The sequence below is a fragment of the Strix aluco genome, chromosome 1 (assembly GCF_031877795.1).
Source record: "Strix aluco isolate bStrAlu1 chromosome 1, bStrAlu1.hap1, whole genome shotgun sequence".
NCBI lineage: Eukaryota > Metazoa > Chordata > Aves > Strigiformes > Strigidae > Strix > Strix aluco.
Genome location: NC_133931.1, coordinates 107,583,594 through 107,603,384, shown reverse-complemented (window position 1 = coordinate 107,603,384; position 19,791 = coordinate 107,583,594). Strand labels below are relative to the sequence as shown.

The 19,791-nt window shown below is 37.7% G+C and overlaps 1 protein-coding gene across 7 annotated transcripts in view; it reads left to right on the top strand.

The window, feature by feature from the left end:
* ADCYAP1R1 (ADCYAP receptor type I) overlaps window positions 1–19,791 on the top strand; it is a 150,923-nt gene that overhangs the window by 96,270 nt on the left and 34,862 nt on the right. For all 7 annotated transcript variants that reach the window (XM_074830573.1, XM_074830562.1, XM_074830588.1 and 4 more), the window contains exons 5-13: window positions 1,689–1,724; window positions 2,375–2,416; window positions 4,215–4,318; window positions 4,863–4,960; window positions 5,397–5,529; window positions 7,684–7,837; window positions 11,172–11,232; window positions 15,466–15,535; window positions 17,512–17,603. In XM_074830573.1, the coding sequence (XP_074686674.1) occupies window positions 1,689–1,724; window positions 2,375–2,416; window positions 4,215–4,318; window positions 4,863–4,960; window positions 5,397–5,529; window positions 7,684–7,837; window positions 11,172–11,232; window positions 15,466–15,535; window positions 17,512–17,603 (790 nt within the window). The remainder of the gene's footprint in view (window positions 1–1,688; window positions 1,725–2,374; window positions 2,417–4,214; window positions 4,319–4,862; window positions 4,961–5,396; window positions 5,530–7,683; window positions 7,838–11,171; window positions 11,233–15,465; window positions 15,536–17,511; window positions 17,604–19,791) is intronic.

Below are 19,791 nucleotides of genomic sequence, written 5' to 3'. Positions count from 1 at the left end.
GCTATGAAAGACACTATGAATGATAGCAATAAAGGAACACTGGCTTGCTCTTTGATCCACTGCCTAATAAAACCACAGGTAAAAATTCCCACAGGATATCCTAAAGTTGGTATTCTGAATTCAGATTTCAGCAACATAGGCATCCATATCTGAGTTATATCACTGTTAATAAACCTGGGTTTTGGTAGGCTCAGGAGAGAAACAGGTCTTTCCAAAGTATTCTGCAGAGGCATCCTTGTTATTGTGCCAATGATCTCTAGCACAGCCATAGCACTTGTGCTACATCTGATAATTTAGTCTGATGCAGCAGGTTGAATGATATTCACTGGAAAATATTTGCTCAGAACATAGGTGACCTCAGAATTAGTACACCTTCCCAATATTTGCAAGCATTCAAGAATTCTCATATGTTAAATCTTGAAAGCAGCTGAAGTTGGGCAAGAAGCCAGGAGACCAAGGGTGTTCTCATAGTGACTTTCAGGTTTAACCCTCCAGAGTAACTGGTGGGTTGAATGTGTAGGTTTGATGTTGAATGCATCCATTCAAAGACACAGTACAGCCTACCTGATGCTTCAGCTTAGCTTTCTAGACTCCCACCATCATCTTCACACTAAATCCTCTGTTTTCTACATTAGAAGATCAAAAAGCACATCTGATTTATTTTCGAGGAGAGAGATAAATCACTGAATTTAAAATTATTACATGATAAAGAATTTGAAAAAGTATAAAATATAAAATGCATTTTATACTGTGCTGAAAAGGCTCTCTTTACTGTTTTATTTCCTTATATGCTGTACTTCCCATAGGATCAAAACCAATCCTTCTTTGGATTTCATTTTTAATAGAAACCCTCTCTTACAAATTGGTGAATGACTTTTCCAGTCACTAGTTAAAATTTGACCATATGTTCAGGGTTAAAGAAGAACAACCCGAAGCCCTTTGGTTAGTCCAGGGGATACAGAACTAAGATAATCAAAGCACTTAACAGTCAATGAAATGTTGGAAACATTTCACTCATCGATGGGCCACTGGCAGAGCTATTTGCAGCTTTGTCAGGCTACTTGGTGTCCCTCTGTGCATGATACAGCAGCACCACTCGGTGGCTTAAGGTAGCTCCTCTTTATGCATCCCCCAACACCAAATTTGAGCCAAAATCCAGATGATTCAGGAAAGTCTGACTTCAGTGCAATTCGGGAGATTGGTTTGACATAATCCCAACATTTTATTTTGGAAGGACAAAAGAAACAAAAAGGAAAATCTTTAACACAAACCCAAACTTTTATGATTTCCTATCGTAATATTTTGTAGTTTTGGTATACAAATCATTATGGATTTCAGCAAAATATTTTGAAAATGTGTGGGTCTTTCTTATTTCAGAACCCTGCACCCCTAAAAAAAGAAAAAAAAGAAGAAAAATCAACCCACAAAAAAGCCTCCCTCATCACTTTTTCATGTCCTTCCTAGAGTTTGATGAAACTCCATGATAAAGAGAGAATTAACAATACAATGCAATCGACCATCTTATGAAAACCACTTTCCAGCCATAAATACACAGTATTGATCTTGAAAAAAGGATTTAAATGACATTTTCTTGCAGTTCTTATCTGGGCACTGCTACATCCACTCCTCTAATGGGAAATAAGCTACTATCAATATCAAACTAATTATTTTTATTCTTCTAATTTCAGGTTGGGAAGTAGATAACTTGGGGCAAACCCATGCGGGTAAGAACCAGTTGTGCTGACTACCTTCTATGTACCTTTGTTCTCAAAGATTGTATGTAGAGTATAGGATAATATTAGATTATTGAAAAGTTGTTTCTATATCAACCATTATGATACTAAATACAAGTAGTTCATCGTAACACTTTGATAAAAAGTGAAAGTAAAAATCTGTTTCTAGAAATCCATGTGATCTAACTTAATACTACAAAATTAAACTGTCTTACTTAAAACCAATTAATCATTACTCTTTGTCATTGCTTGATAGAAACAATTTTCCATGAATTCTGTGAAAACTGACCATACTTAAATATCTATGGATTATAAATGTAAATTTCTAAAGATACAATATTTGACTTCTATAATTTTACAATAAGATTAGTCCTAGTTTGATTGCATGTGTTTTTAGCTATGTGCTCGCTGCTTGCAGTAGCAATTTCTAATTTTGTAAGTTCAGCTTTGAGTTAAACTCACAAGTAAAACTCTTTGTTTTCTTCCTGAAAAGACAGAGTCAAGTATTTATTTGCCTTTGGGCCTGATCCAAACAAATAAAAATCAGTTAGATTCTATTCACTGATTTCTGCAGAGACCAGTTTGGGTTCTAATAGAAAAAACAATCGAAACAATTTCATACCAAATTTCCACTTTTATAGGTGATTATGACCTGCTGGAAGGCACAGCCCAGTCTCCCCTAGGTAAGAAACAGAACCATGGAATGTTTCTCTTTTAATTTTAACTCTGTTAAAAAGGAAGCTCCAACCTTTTTCTCCTGCCATTTAGGTATTATTTTCTAATCAGTTCTAATTATGGTGACACATTTTCTGGTACGTTACTTTTAGCAGTATTATGAAAATTTATTCCTCCACTATTGAGCCTTGCAATCTAGCAAGTATGTTGTTATAAATTATATCTATCTGCTTAACAGTAATTACTAAATGGTGTTAAAGAAAGTCAACACCATGATTCAGTGGTTATTTTCCATAGAAAACTAGGGATGAATGTGCAAGAGTAATTTACCAAAGTTTGCCAAGTAATGCAATCTTCTTAAATGAATGCTGTGATTAAATAGATATATTCTGCTGCATGGATGGCAAACAGATTCTCTAAAAATAAGGTCACTGCTGGTGTGATGAGCTACTTGACTAAACTGCTCTAAGAATGCGAAGCAGCACAACCTTGATAAAAAAAAAAAAACCACACAAAAAAAAAAACCACAAACAAAAAAAACACCTTGGAAATTTCCATCAATTTTGCTCAAGGTACAGCTCAAACTCCAAAAACTGTAATAGTTCAATAAATGGAAACTGTTCTATTGTGCTGGAGAGGAATAGTGCAGCTAGCAGCCCAGCTCTAATTTTTCAGCCAGGTCACTGAGCTCTGACAGGAATAATGGTGCTTAAAAAGAACACCACGGGGGCCATCCCACTTTAGGCAGCCTCAGTAACAAAGTGAGTGTCAAGAGACACTTTCCTCTTCTACCCCCAGCTCTTGCTTCCCATTACAGTTTTAAGCCTTTTGACTGTCAGTGAAAGCCATTTAGGAGCTAGCCCTTATATGAGATTAACCAAGCAATTAGGGTAAAAGGAGAGACAAAGAGGACGAGGTTTTCTCTGTGTCAGTTTTGAGCCTCCTTGCAAACTCTTGCTTCAGAGTAAGGTTGTAAACCAGGTTTGGAACAAATAATAGGCAGAAGAATGTGTAAAGCTCTGAAACAGCTTTGTAATTGTCAGCTGAAGCCACAATGGGCATCCAGAGATATAAATGAACATATCGCTATGGAAGACAGAGACAAGGAGAAGATTCCCACTCCATCTTTCTGTTGTTTTCCTACAGACCTTTCTCACAGTCACCTTCGATCAGAGCCTAGGCTTGAAGATAAATGAGTGGGATACATGTTATCTGACTACAGGAGAACAATCCAGCCGCCTCACCATAAGCATATAATGGCTATTTTAGATATTCTACCGTATCCTGTCTGGCTTCCAGCAGCCGCTCAAAAAAATCATGTTAGCCTTGTGTTTTCTTGCCAGTCCCATGCATATGCCTCAGATATAGATCATCTTAAATAGCACAAAGTGCCTATATTTAAACACTGGACTTACTCTTCAGCCATCTGAGGTGTAGATGTGTACATTGAAGCTGTATTCCCTAGATGCCTTTCAGAGTCAATGGAGAGAAATGGACATTTAGCTGACCCCTGACTTGAGAATAAGATCTTTGGTGGCCTGGAGGCACTGCCTATGCTACTTAAATCTCTTTTGCTTTCTGGTGACCAGATGTAGTAGTAGACATCCACAGATGCCTATTGTAGAACTGAATCATTAAAGATGTCATTAAACTTTCAAGATGCCATTAAAGTCTTCTATGGATAGCCAGATAAATAGTACCTCCAGCAGTACTGTGGGGTTTTCTTTGGTCATGTACCAAGGGGAGGGAGGATATGTCCTGGGATTTGCTTCAGCAATATCACATTCCCCACTGTACTTGGCATAGGGGACATCAGCAGAAATTGCACTGAAGATGGCTGGTCTGAACCTTTTCCTCATTATTATGATGCCTGCGGCTTTGATGAAAATGAAACAGAGTCTGATAACCAGGTGGGAATTAATCTTCTAATTAAAAACAAATGAAGGGGGGGAGCAGCAGGCTGCTTTTTGTCCAGCCTCTGGTCATGTTCTGATCTGATGGTGATTAGCATGAAACAATCAGGTATTTATGGGCATAAAAATGTGAGAAGTGTGATTTAAATCCTTCCTAGCCCTGTGCTGAATATTTCCAGAATATGAGTGTTTACTGTTGATACAGCTTCTAGAAGCATGGGTTAGGCCCCAATTCTTCCCCATTAACTAAGGAACCCCTTAGCCAACTACTTTTTTTCTACAGATACATGCACAGTGGGCAAAGAACTATATACAGCCTTTCCTAGCTCACTGACAAATAAGCTTCATGGTGTGCAGACCCAAGGGTATGCCAGACATCGAGCAATGCTCTAATATACAGTGAGCTCTCAGGGGAACCAAGAGGAGAAAACCAGGCTGTTCAAGAAATAAATCCTGCCTATGGTTCCCCCTGCACATTGACAAGGTAAAGAAGATGTGACCATAGGTGAACTGTTTAACCGTGTGTTGTTTGCCTCCCAAGGATTACTACTATCTATCCGTGAAGGCTCTGTACACAGTGGGATACAGCACTTCTCTTGTTTCCCTCACCACTGCCATGGTTATCCTGTGTCGTTTCAGGTGAGTCAGGACATGAGCAGTGAGCTGTTCAGTCACTGGAGAAAAGAAACTTAACTCATCTGCCCAAAACAATGTTTAAGCTTTTATCTCACCAGATGTAGAATGAGAAAGAGATGCTTTAATAGAGTTGTTCCCCCAGCTTGGACACACTCCAGTAGTCACATTTCGGTAGACTGTAAATGCAACTGCAGAAGCTGCATTGGACTGGGTCTATTTTATGCTACCCTACAAGCTTTTACAGGAAAATCTCCAAACCCTCCTCTTGGTCATGTTTTAGGTCAGTACTATCCACACCCATGGCTTTCAGATCTTGCTATTCTTAGCACCAAGGCACTCTAGCCATGTGTACACATAGACCTAGTATACTATTTCCATGAAATAAAAGTATTTTCTTTTTTTTCTCTTTTTTTTCTCTCCCTTGCTCTTTCCTCTCTAGGAAGCTTCACTGCACTCGAAATTTTATCCACATGAACCTCTTTGTTTCATTCATCCTACGTGCAATATCTGTATTCATTAAAGATGGGGTTCTTTATGCTGAACAGGATGGCAACCACTGCTTTATCTCAACGGTAAGTAAAACCAAAGCCAAGGCCTTTTCCTTTATTTTTTTCAGCAAGACATAACAAAAAATAGTGAAGCAGGCAGCAGTCTGTTGAGTATCATAGATTGATAAGCTATTGGGAGATAAGGTAATTGGTGGTAAACTTCTCTCCCAGTTCACAGCAAAACTGTGGATGTTACGTCTCATGATGTCATCAGTGTCCAGCAGTCTGTCCCTCAGGACAAACGTACAGGTTTTAGTTTCTGACTCTACTCAGGCTGTTTCTCCCTTTCACAGATATGCATAGTGACAGGTGGGATGAGAGCAGACACAGGCCGTTTCCTTCATCTGAAGGTCTGTTTTTTCTCTAGAGCCTTATTTGGTCTGGATGTCAGGCAGAGTCATGTGTAGAGAGGGTGACCATTCAGACATAGAAAATACCCTTGACAGTCACACTCTCAAAAAATTAGTATTAGCCACGTTTGTCTCTGAAGTGTGTGTTTTCATGGAAAGCAGTCTCTTTAACAGATGCACTTAGTTATATATTACATATAAATCCCAATTCCTTTCACATTTGAGGCAAGTATTTGATTTGATGTATCAGCTCACCGAGTGTAATTATGATGGAATTACAGTGAGTTCTCAAACTGATATCTCCTTTATCCATCCAGTTATGAGCTAAATTCCCTATGAATCACTTCCACAAGGAAAGTGCAGCTGTGTAGTTTCTTAGTCAGCCTTTTCTTTGTCATTGAAACTAGCTTTTGCTTTTAATTCTTCTCTGTGTTAGATCTGTACTTTGTTCAGACCACTCTTCTAATATCACCACTCATCTGCCTCTTTGTTTTGAAACACTTGAAGTATAAAATATGTTAAAATCAACCATCTAATGACCAGATCTTCAGCCCTGGTAGAGCTTCCATGAAGAAACTCCGAATCTGATGGTTTAAACATATTGGTTGTAGATTTGGCCCAGTGCAAGTGGGTACCAGTCAAAACTATGAGCCTTCCACTCCCCCAGGCAGGAGCTTCAACTTTATACACTGATTCTGCTCGGATTTTTTTTAAAGTCCTACTTTTGTAAGACTAATGATGTCTCTGTGGGGTGGAACACTAGAAAGACAAGTGTGTCCTACTCTCACAGGGTGAGGGTAGAGCTTGGTTTGAACCTAAGACTTTTGTCATAGAATCATAGAACCACAGAATCATTTAGGTTGGAAAAGACCTTAAAGATCTTCAGGTCCAACCATTAACCTAACACTGCCAAGTCTAACCAAACCATGTCCTTAAGCACCACATCTACATATCCTTTAAATACCTCCAGGGATGGTGACTCAACCACTGGGCAGCCTATTCCAATGTTTCATAACCCTTTCAGTAAAGAAATTTTTCCTAATATTCTATCTAAGCCTCCCTTGGCACAACTTAAGGCTGTTTCTTCTCATCCTATCACTTGTTACTTGGGAAAAGAGGCTGACACCCACCTCACTACAACCTCCTTTCATGTAGTTATAGAGAGTGATAAGGTCTCCCCTGAGCCTCCTTTGCTCCAGACTAAACAACTCCAGTTCCGTCTTTTTTGTCTTTTTTTCTTTTGTCTGCTGCTTTTCCCCCCAGTAAATGAATGAAAGGTTCCATTATGTTTTGCAGTAAATCACTCTACTTTCTTTACACTTTCGTTTTCTGTCCCTGAGTGACAACACCCGCAAATGGCAAGGAAGTACAATTCTCAACTGCACACAGGAGGGTGCATCCTTTCTGATCCCACTCTGGGGACTTTCCACAATTGTCCTGCTATTTCACATCCTTCCTTAGGTTTCTCAATACGCAACTGGATTCTTTTCTTCTCTGCACTTAATCCTTGGAAGGGGGCTTAAATCTAGCAATTAGCATCCATTGACGATGTGAACTCCCACCAACGCAAGATGTTCTCAAGCTGTCTGCAGACGCTCGTTGACCACCTCCTACTGGTAAAATTGGCTACCTGCCCTTTCAAGCTTTGATCTTTAAGTGGCACCTCACGTTCTTCTCATGCTTTTAAAACTTTACTATTAAAAGTGTGTAATGCTAGTCCCAGCTGTGTTTCTTTTCACTAAGAGATTTGGAGAGGTTGAAAGCATTTTCTCTATCTGTTAGGTGGAAACAACATGGAAATAACTTCGTTTTTCTTGATTCTCTGCAGGTGGAATGCAAAGCAGTGATGGTGTTTTTTCACTACTGTGTCATGTCCAACTACTTCTGGCTTTTCATTGAGGGATTGTACCTTTTCACTTTATTGGTAGAAACCTTTTTCCCAGAGAGGAGATATTTCTACTGGTACACTATTATTGGCTGGGGTATGTGACTTTTCTTGTCTAAAGTGTGTCTCAGTGTGCAAGACAGCTCCACAAACCATCTAATATTTCCACATACATTTCAAAGTGTAGTTTTACTCTTTACATAGAAGTACGACTGCAGACTGAACCATGTTGTGCTTTTTTGTCTGAATAGAGTTGAACTTAAATCTGGAGGACACTGCATCTCTTGCAGAGATGTAGTCCACAACTGCGAAATGCATTCTACAAGATATGATCTTAATGCCAAGTTCTTCAGCTTAATCAAATCTACGATGCTAAGTCTAGTCCATTTTCTATGACTTCATTTATGTCTTCCAGACAATAGCTAAACTGAAAATGTATTCAAGGGGTATCCACATATGCTCATCCTACCTGGATGGGGAAAAACAAGATTTGGTTCAGAAGGCCAGTTGTACGATGATAACCAGTATAACTATTTTTCATTCTGGCCTCTGGAGATAAACTGATTACTGCAACACATTAATTCAAGCAGTTCTTTGCTGAAGTTTTTGTGCAGAAGTCAGATGGTGAATGCAGAAGAATACATTCATTTTAAATGTACCCTAGGAAGGTTAAGCTTCATTTTCATACTTAAAACAAGCATACTTCTGAAATAATCTGGAAATAATCCTGCATAATTATGTGTAAATTCTATATAGAAACCACATGCCTTAAACTATTCTCCTTTAAAAAAAACATCCTCGTATAACCTGAACTTTCAAGTAATCCACAGCTGGTTTTGCTTTTTCCCTCCTGAGGCAGCTGTATATAGACAAAAATTCTCATCTCCTGGCAAAGACTTGCTACAATAGGAGCAAAGTTATAGAGAAAATAGAAGAGGACAAGTGATCAGAAAAAACCTATGGCATGTAAAGGCTGTTGGAAAAGGATAGCTACTGGAAAAGGCTATCGGAAAAGGATGTTCAAAGTTTCCCTTATACTATCCACAGATGTATAATCACATTACAGCTGAGATATAAAGCTGTTCTCAAAGAGAACTCAAAGGTTATGTACATGAAAATGTGATAATTATGAAAGAAAACAATGTGTAAATCTTTGCAATCTGAACATAGAGATTGGGTTCCTTTAATTAAGTTTGCACAAATTTCATATCCGTAGGTTTGTCTAAATATGAGAATATTGCAACACAGCATATTAACTGAGGGTTGGTTTTTTTTAAATCAGTCTCTTTAATGCAAGAATTACCCACATGGATTCATTCTGTAATGCAACCTCATAATATTTGGTCTTGAGTTGCATACCATAAATAATATCTAACTGTTCATATTCAAAGCAGTATCAATAATATTCATTAATAACACTAAGACACTCTCCAAATGTGGATGGTTTTGGTTTGGGTTTGTTTTTTTTTTAAACACAATATTTTCTCAGCTCCTGCATATTTCAACTTGAATAGCAGTTTCCCTGACTTGGTAGGAGCAATTGGCACTTCACAACAACAGAAGCACATCCATACTCTGGATGCAAGCTCAGAGCTGATGGGGAGGGAGGTGCAGTGAAGCAGCAATAAGCAAGACCTCAGCATTTTGTAGCATCTGGATGTTTATCTTTTTCTTAAAATGTGCTGAACACATCAGTGTCCTCATTTGATTAATGAGAATGACATATGGCTGTGTCGATCCAGACAATTTTTTTTCCTCTTAAATATGCAATACGCTGACAAGTTCTCCAGATAGACTGCTGTCTTCCTGAGATCTCTCCTAATGCCTACTCCTTGCTTCTTACCCAGGGCAGAGACACAGTCAGCACCAATAGCTGTATTTGCAGTCTTTGGGGCTTGTCTGTTTTCTAATGTTACTTAGAAGCTGAAAATAAGGAGATGAAGATATATATATATCTTTTGATGTAAAGAAAAGTGAGTCTATGTGTATTCATATAGCAGATGGTTCAAAACTCCAAGCTGATCCAAAACATGCTTTTATGACACATTTAGTGTAATTCTGCGTTCCTGCCCATGTTTCAGACTTGGAACACTATTCATACCTTCAAAATTTATATACTGCAAATCAGTGCAAACTAGATAACACGAGACCCATGTTTGATATTTAAAGATTATTTTTATTATTGAACATCTGTTAATTGCACAGAGATCTCAATGTTTTCTAGGTATTCTCATGTACAAAAGCAGACTTCAATTTAGATTAAATATGCATGATTTCTTCTCCCCAAAGCCTGTCATTCTATTTCTTTTTGTTATTTTCCTTTCAAATATTTCTGTGTATGCTTTTTTAAAGGGGCTTCATCAGTCATCTAGGTCTATCAGGGATATTTTTGTTTCTGATAGTGGGAATATAAGATTTGACAGAGACTCACTTAAGTGGATTCAGTCGAATGACTAATTAATGTGACATCAACACAGCCTTGCAAAATGTATGAAACATAATTGTTCCTGTCAGTTTACGACAGTCTCATTCACTGCTGCAAGTTAGGGTTATCAAGGTCCTTGTTTTGTTTGCTTTGTAGCACTTTATCTTTCCAGTGGTGCCTGAATAGATGTAGGCAGTTTTCTAGTCAAAGATTTTATTTGACATAAAATATAAATCCAACTTACGCAGAGTTCTCTTGCAAGAAAGCATTATTTTATAAAAATATTTTCCCTGAAAAACTGCACTTTTGGTGTTTTCAGAAAGGAAAATAAATCCAAGCTTCTCAGTGGATTCTTACTGTTTCGTAGTATTACATGCATTTTTTTAAAGAGTAAAGAAATGTCTGAAATAGAAATTAAATCCTTGCTCCCCATATTCTCTTTTGGGGATTGGTTTGTGGGTTTTTTCATGAAAAAAGTGAAATATTCCTTTGAGTAAAGGAAAAATATCCTCTACTGATTTGTTTTGGTTGAATAAGTAAATAAAATAACAGAGAAAATGAAGTATATGTAAATCATTTCAGGCAAAACCACATAAGAATACAAAGAATACAATAATGTCATTACAGTTCAACATCTGTCACTCTGCAATTATTGCATAATTACAGTAGCTCTAGACACGGAAGCTGATGTTCCTGCTTTTATTTTGTACAGACTATGTATTACTGTTCATGCAATAAGATGCAGTACAACAGCTTGGAGCAATAATGACCTGAAATGACATCATTTTTCCCTGTTACCGGTTTTGCTTCTGCAATCCCACCAAAACTAACCCATCCTCTGACTGAGATAGATGTTTCTAGAGCTCTGAATTAATGTAATGACTTGCATTGTTTCATGCATGAGTGCTATTAGGAAATAAAACCTCAGTGGAGAGGTTGCAAAAAGTGCTCACTGCTGAGTACTAAATGTGTCTAGACTGCTAATATCACCATCTTACCTCTGCAGGTACCCCAACAATTTGTGTCACTGTCTGGGCAGTGCTGAGACTTCACTTTGATGATACCGGGTAGGTATTGCTGCATGGGAAATCATTTCACGTGCATTCAGTATGATGACAAGGATGAAACAGAAGTATAGTTTGTCCTTCCTTCGATTTCTGACGTTGATTTATGCATGCAAGTAGTTTAGGTCCAGTGTTCAACCTAGAGTACTTTCCTGTTCATCTGCATAAATAGCCATAGTTTGGTGTTTATGTCCCTGTTGCACTGGTGAATTCATAAAAGAAGATGTAGACACCTTACCCTGTAAACATGCAGCTGACCTAGTGGCCCTTCGTTCCCTGTTCAGTTAAATTAGTGGAGTCCGGGATATGGTTTATCTCATCTTAAAAGAGCTGTTAGGTGAATCACACCTGTGATTGCTCCTTTCTGACTGATTATGAAGGAAGACATAGGTGATGAGCTCAGCTGTAGAAATTATTACAGATATCTCTGATGCGATGAGTCAAATCTGCACAAGGCATTGATGAGCTTTGATTTACAATGACAATTAGGAGTTTAGGTTGAAGAGTTTTTTCCACAAATCTAGTGGAGGAGATGAGTAGGGGTGTTAACACTGTGTTAACAAAAATGAGGAAATGGAATAATTTCAGAAAGGATTGAAGAGGGTAGATTCCACTCAAATGGTCTGTTTTGGTAGGGAAAAATGCTGCAAATATCCTGTATCCTTTTCTAAAGGTCCAGAAGGAAAGCCTGTTTCCTGAGATGGTCCTACACTGATGGTAGTCAGTAGATTGAGTGGTCTGATAAAGCAGAAGACATAGCTGGTAGGAATGGACATGTAGGTACACCCAGAAAATACAAACTTAACAATGTTTTTTCATGACAGCTATGTTTGAAATTGGTGAAATGCTAGAAAAATATGGGAATGAGGGAGACTGAATAAAATTTGCAATATCCAGCAGTGAAAACCTTGATCTGAGTAAAAGGTGTCATTATGCACCCAAGTCCCATTTCTGAGAGATTTAGGCTTATGTTTTAGTTTTGCTTTATACTAGAGATACCTGGATCCAGAATTTTCACAAGACTCACTGTTCTGTCAGGTTTTCTTCATCCTTGTACTTTCAGGCTCTTTTGGAAAGCACATACAGCCCTTCCTCCACTGGGGATGCCAGTGCTTTGACCCAATGTTCTATTTTGACATTAAGACAAATTAAATCTTTTTTTTTCCATGCAAAACAAGCCAGAAACCCCTGTTGTGTCATTATTATGATTACAACACTGGTCTTAAATGCATTAATTTCTCTTAGGAGTCTAAACAGTCCTTGCATTTTGTGGGTAGGGGGAATGTCTTGCAGAAGGAAAAAGAAGTAAAAAAAATAACAAAAAAACCCTTTTCCTTTCCTTTAGTTAGAGAAGCTATTTAGCATGCAACACATTTAGACAGATTCTAGCTGAGCGTCTCAGTGGTTACTTTTTAAAAATCAGCAAGCATTGTTCTGGGGGTGGGGGAGAAGCCAGCATGAGCCTGAAAACATTGCAGAAATCACTGAACTGGGAAACCATAGTCGCAAAAGCATGGACTAAAATGCAGACTCTGAGTATGAGTCTCCTCCTGCTTGCTCATTATAAAACTGGCAGAGCTCCCTTGACTTCAGCTCCTGATTCACATCACTGTAAGTGACAGCTTTGTGGAGATGAATGCAACTGTCTGTTTATCCAGAGCTGTGCTACTGAATTAAATGGAGTTATTCCAGATGTACACCAGAGATGTAACAGAGATCTGACTCTGGCCTTTTCAAATGGAAATCACATCCCTCCCCCATCCCACTGGCTCCCTTTCCTTCATCCATCCTGAAGAGTCCTGTGTGTCTGACCTCCACTGTAGCAATGCATTTGAAAGAACCTAGGAAGCCTGTTTATGTAGTACAGATTGTTGGCTGATATTACAGACTGTTCTGTTGTGCATTGCTTTTTTTTCCTTCTGGTCATGTTCATCTGAGAAGGTGGTGTTTCTTCCACCACATCCATCCTATAGATGTTACAGGGACTGGACCAAAAAAGTCCTTGAAAAAACCTCTGTGTGAGCTTGATCTGATTCCTTTTTGACATCCACAAGATAGATTGTGACAACTGAGCTGGCTGGGGACACATCCTGTAAAAGGAAAGGTCTAGGTCTAAGAAGAACAGGCAACTGTAGGGGATGATGTACTGCCCCGGAGTACACATTTAAAATACATCAGTGTGGAAAAAAAACCCCAACAACCTCCAGCTGTCTCTTTGTCCCAACCACAGTCCAGGATAATTAGCTGGGCTGTAGATGTCTTGAATATAGACGGCTGGAACTATAGCAGGTAGATTCTGTCCCTTCTCGTTTCTTATCCACACAGAGAAATTGCCAAATATCAATGCCTGTTTGTACAGCCAGATTAATATTAGAATTTGCCCAGATTCTTCCAACATTGGTCAACTCACTAAAGACTTTCAGGGTAGATTTAATGTGCATCTTAAAGAGGTTGATCTGTGCAAATAGTGGGTAATCTTCAGAAGAGGGCACCTGATTTATAAATGCATACAAATAGTTAAAAAGATAATTGGCAATTTTAGGTGCTTTTGTTTTGTGTGACACAATTGTTGATAACTGAAAAAAGCTTGATTTCCAGACTATGGGTGAGAAGTTTCCTCTGAACATTTGTCCCCTTTCAAATATTTTAAGTTGGGCATCCAAAATGAGGTAACTCAGAAATGTGACTCTGCTTTTGAAAATCTCAGTCATCAGTCCCATAGATTTTGGGGGATTTTAAGTTTCTAGGCTTTGTAGATAGAAGCAAAAATATGTAATTTTTTGCAAATTTAATATCCCAGCTCTAAATTTCCTCTCTTCTCACCATCTCTACCACACACATCTGTATTGTTGGTTTTATGGGAATCCAGTAAAATATTGCATATATAAGTTCAACTGAAATTTCTAAACCAGACATCACTCAGCTGCATGGGATTTCTCTCACATACACTTTGATGATGGAATTTTAGCACTGCCTCCTCACGCTTACACATGTATTTAGTTTTGTTTAAAGTCAAGATTTTCACTTTTCCCCCAGATGCTACCAGACTACCATTTAAATGACACAGACGTTGCATTAAACTCTCATAAGATCAGCAGTGTTTTATTCCTGTATGCTCTTTCAAATTGTGTCTTGGCATCTGACAAATGCACCATGACAACCACTGCTGGGACTTTTGGCTGTTGTCCCAGTGGGAGGGAAACCCTCCTTCTCAGAACTGCAGGTACAAAGTAGACATTTTTCTGTGATTTTATGTTTTCCAGAGGGAAGCATGAGGAGAAGAAAGTGGAGACAAATAAAAGACATTTTTAAACTGACAAACAAATTCTTAATAACTTAAAATAGTGTAGTGGGGGTGGTGTAGCAGGGGAAATAAGATTTTTTTTTTTTTGCATTATTATTCTTTTTCTAGCTTTAAAAATGCATGTTAAACTTAAAAATCCATATGTATATGGGTCCTCTAACTATTTTTCTCTACAAATGAATGTCCAAATACATCTATATATAATAAACTTTAGCAGAATCCTCAGTGAATCTGGAGGAAGATTTTAAGTGCTGAGTTAGAAATGCCATTTTATTTATGATCGCCCACTCCCAACGGTTTAAAAAAGGAGCTGACCCCAACTGTTGTCCAGTACTTCAACCTTCTTAGATGAATCCCTGCTCCTTGGTAGGACTTCCAACTCAATGACTGGAAAATCATTCCTATATGTGAATAGAACCAGTCTCTACTACATCCTCATGTACTAGATATGTGTAAGAACACTCATGTCAGGGTCAGGAACCAACATTCATATCTGTTTACCCTGGAAAAGTAACTGAGACATCAAACTTTGGAATAACCATCTCTTACTCTTCAAGGTATCCCGTCTTTTTTTCCCTTCTACTGAGATGTTCACTTAAAGGGACAATTTTACAGTCGTATGTAGACACAGAAACACACATAAAGGCATTTTTCAAAATTACTAAACTGTTTAGTAAGAGGTACGATTGAAATTGCCACAAAAATACTTACTTTACTTTCAGATAAGTTGGGTAAAGGCTGTAAAAGAAAGCTATGACAGGGACAGACTAAAGAACTAGTACCTTTAAATCCAAATAAAATAATTTTACTACAAGACCAATCTCCGACTCTCCACCCCCCTAAAAATTGTTGTAAGTTTAACTTCCTTGTTACATCTTTACCTTTCTCCTTCCTTCCCTTTCCCCACCCCATTCTTTCATTAACGACTGTAGCTGCTGGGACATGAATGACAACACTGCCTTGTGGTGGGTGATCAAGGGCCCTGTGGTTGGATCAATCATGGTAAGTACTACTTGGAAGAGGCACTTCCTCAACACTTTCAAGGATAAATAACTGATGTAAATAGCTTCAAATGGCTTTACAAACTGCTGCATCCACTGTGCTGGGCTACTGGACAGCTTGTCTGAATGTCCACTATTTGCCATCCACAATGCTAAGTAATTCCATTGTTATAAAGTTTAGTACAAGTTAAATGATGGTGCACTTCCTGCAAGCAAAGACTATGTAGACAAGGAGTTATTCAGTTGCTTAAACATAGGTACCAAATGCCAAAAGTAAGACCCTAGAGCCTATGGAGCATTTGCTTGTGGCTGGCATATATGACACAGGATATATGGGAATCATGTGCCATTTGGGATGGCAGCTGAAGGCCAAGCGTAGATGCAAGGCACTGGGAAACTAAATTGTGTCTGTTGGATGAAATTAATTTCACAGCTATATTTTTTTAGCTAATATTATCTTTATAATAGCATCATGGACATAGTGCAATATGCTCAAACGTCAACAAGGTATCTAAGCTCACTTTAGTTGGTAGAGGTCTTGGGTTTGACTCAAATGATGCTAGAGACCTATGTTCTAAAGTATGCTGTTTGGCCTCCAGCTGCTGCCTCAAAAGAATATGGCAATTTAAAATGGTGTTGGGCTCCTCCATTTAGGAAATTAAATTGAGCTTCTAGACAATATGGTTAGTGGCACCTAAAAAGCTGTTTGGCTTACCACATGTAGGTGTCTAATTCTCAGCATGCTAAGTTGCTCTCTATACTCCAGTGACAGCATTGGCCAGGTCTGCATTGACTGTTGTGGGAATTTAGACATCCAGCTCACAGGTAGCTATCTACATGTAGGTGTTTTCATCAGGTTTGGTGCTTGTCCTTTTAAGTATTTGGACAGGTCTCTAAAGTACAGTAACCTTTAGACATGTTAAAGGTAACTTAGCTAATAACACTGAAGGACATTGGGATGAAGCAGGTCCAATGTTCTGGGTTTTTTGTGATATCAAAGCATGTGAATTTCTATGCTTCACAGACATATTCTATGAAGGATCATATTCTGGCTTTGGGGAATCAGTTGTACCTGGCTTCTGTTGACAGCATTAAACATTCAAGCAACCTAGCAAGGGACGACTGGACTTCTCCATTCATTTATAGTCCTCAGATCAAATAGAAAATTCTTCTGAAAGAGATGGTCACATCTAATTTAAGATCTTGGTCTCCTTACAGGAGTAAAAGGTTGCAATAAGAGATCAACTTAAATTTCTCACTGTTTTTTTCTGGTGCTAAGAAGCTATGGAGTTGGTGAGAGCCAAATCTGAAGCCAAGGCACCAAAATAAACTGGTTTTATTAATGTTCAAATTTTTGAAATTATGTCTGTAATTACATGATTCTACGAAAGAGAAGATGCCGAGGATGACATAAAACTAAAAGATTTGAAGATGGCCATTAATACACACCCCTCCCCTTCCAAAACCTTCTCATTTTGTGAGAGATTCAGCCAAGCAAAAGGAAAGTGACACAACTTGGGGTTTTCAGGAAAGGGGAGAAACTAAATTGTGAGTGAAGCAAACGTTGATGGATGCTGTTAAACTGAGAAGTGCCTTAGTTCAGAGATGGAAGTTAAAGATGTTGTTACTGTTGAGATCTTTGCTATATGACTTTTATCTGCACAGATCTTTCCTTTTTTTCTTTGAACTCTTTGATAATGACAAACGTTGAAACATTTTAGCTTATGTTTGTCTTATCTGGTGCTTGGGACTGAAGAGAGCCTTACTTTAGCTGCTGCAAGGGGGGTATTTTTGCCTGGAAAAGGGGTAATAAGACCCTTGTAAACTTATCCCATTACTCCTGACCCTATAAAACTTCTAGACTGCAATTTGGTGAACAGTAAGGCAATGGAGCCAGCAAGTCACTGTGAATGTCTCATTCTCATACTTGAAAAAAATATATCATTGTCACATTTTTTTCCTTTCTTTCTCCCCTAGATAAACTTTGTGCTTTTTATTGGCATAATTGTGATACTTGTGCAGAAACTCCAGTCACCTGATATAGGAGGCAATGAATCCAGCATTTATTTGTAAGTACAGATAAAGCAATAATTAATTTAGATTTCTAATATACACATAGGAAAAAAGACAAAATAAAAAAGATACCTCAGCTGAATTAATCTGATTTTCAAAAGGAGTCACGAGATCTATTAAATTGCTTTGGTTGATTTTGATTTTCTTTTTTTAATCGAAAAGCCCCTAAAGTGCATTTTGATGCCAGTTTTCACTTTTCTTTAAAAGACCTGGGGAAAAAAGCATGAATACAAGATTAAAAAAAAAAACATAACCAAAACTTCTTTACAGGTCAGTTATCTGAAAATTAACATACTGACCAGACATAAATATTATTATACTCATGGGACAGTCTGCTGTGCTTCATACGTTCCAGGGACATGGTCCAAAATTCGTTGAAAACAATGAGATTTGGTGAAAAGATTTCATTAACTTTAGACTGAATTCTGATTTAGGAAGATCTTCTAAAGTTGCTTATGTTCATGTTCTGGTAACCTTGAATGCACTCCACTTAAGCCAAACAATTCTCCCACACACCTAGAATTGCTTAAAAATGCACAACAAATCCTAAAATTTTCCTTTAGAAGTTTTAAAACTTTGTTTGTGATTTACATTTTTTTAAAGCTGACATCTTTTTTGTTAGTTTCCACTTCGTTAGAGGACAGAGATTGGCCATTTGAGATGGTCATCATTTCCCTTTTGAGTGCATGCAGTCATTCTCCATATAAAAATTATACAATCATTTTGAATAACTAGGATATGTGGCAGCACATTTGGTGTTTTCTTGGCTTTTCAGCCTGAACACTATGCACATTTGCTTTGCAATTTTTTCTGAGCTCTATTTGATTTAGCACTGGATTCCTGGTGAAAAAAACAAAACAAAACAAAACAACCAAGTCATGCAAACCTTAAATAAAAATAAAAGATGTCAGGGTAAAGTAGGAGATCCTTACTTTGTAATAATTTTTTAAAAATTATGCAGTGAGCAGTTTCACCCTAAGTAACCACACTCATAGTATGATGATGTCATCCATCTAAATTACTATTCTCAGAGAAAAATATGTTCTCCAGCTGCCTATTTTTCTTTACTTCTTTCCTATCATCTTGTTTACATTTACATGAAATGATAAAATTTTATACATCACTTTTTCACCTCTGTAAGTCAGACTTCCTAAAAGTACTGCCCTTGAAGCTTGCTCTAAGCTGACAAAAAAAATGTTTTCAATTCATTCTGCAGGTGGATATTTCTCCAAATTAAAACTCAGGAGAAAGTGTAGTGAATAGGTTAACTGTATGCATGGTTTGCCTAGGGCTTGCATGAAGACTTCCCATGTATATGCTGCTGGGAAGTCATCCACTGAATCTTAGATTGTAATTAGCACCCAAGATGTGCAGAGCTAGTTCTGATTACAACCTACTAAGTGCATGTTTGGTGTCTGCTGCACATCTCTCACATATGAAGCAAAACATGCCAGAGACTTCAGTGATTTAACTAGATTATAAAACATCCTTGTCATTTTTGATCAATATGGTGACTGGGTTTTTATTGATATTTTTCCTATGTGTATAGTTAGCCACCAAAACCAAGAGAAAACATCATATTTTCTGTTTCATTCGCTGTCATTATTTTTCATATTTTTTTGCAACTTTATAAATGAGTGTGTATAAATTTATCTTGCATTTATGTATGTGTTATGAAGTGGAGTGTTGTTTATCCAAACAGATTTGACAAGAGAAAAGTCACACAGAAATTATAAAAAGAAATTAAATTATAAGTCTATGCAGATATACACCAGACACCCACTCAATATTTGTGCACACATATCCTGTAGAAATAGAGCTGTTGTAATGAAGAAAAAAGATAGATCATAGTATGGTTATGTCACCATATTGAAATCTCTGTGGCATTTAGATTGTGGTCCATATTAAGCATTTTCCATGTTCTGTTTTGCTGTTTCAAACTATTAAACATCATTCCATTAGACCAAATTCTCCATCCAGATCTTTATTCCACAACATATTTAAGTACTTTGCCTTTAGTACATGAGACAGATCAGCTGTGGTTGAGGAAGGATGTTCAGCCTGTTTCTGAAGGTAATATCATGTGGTATCTGCAGCAGCAATTGAGGTTTATTCTAGTATCAGTCTTCCACTCATTGGAATAACCCTTTAGGCAGGACTTCCATCATCCAAAGAGAAAATAAA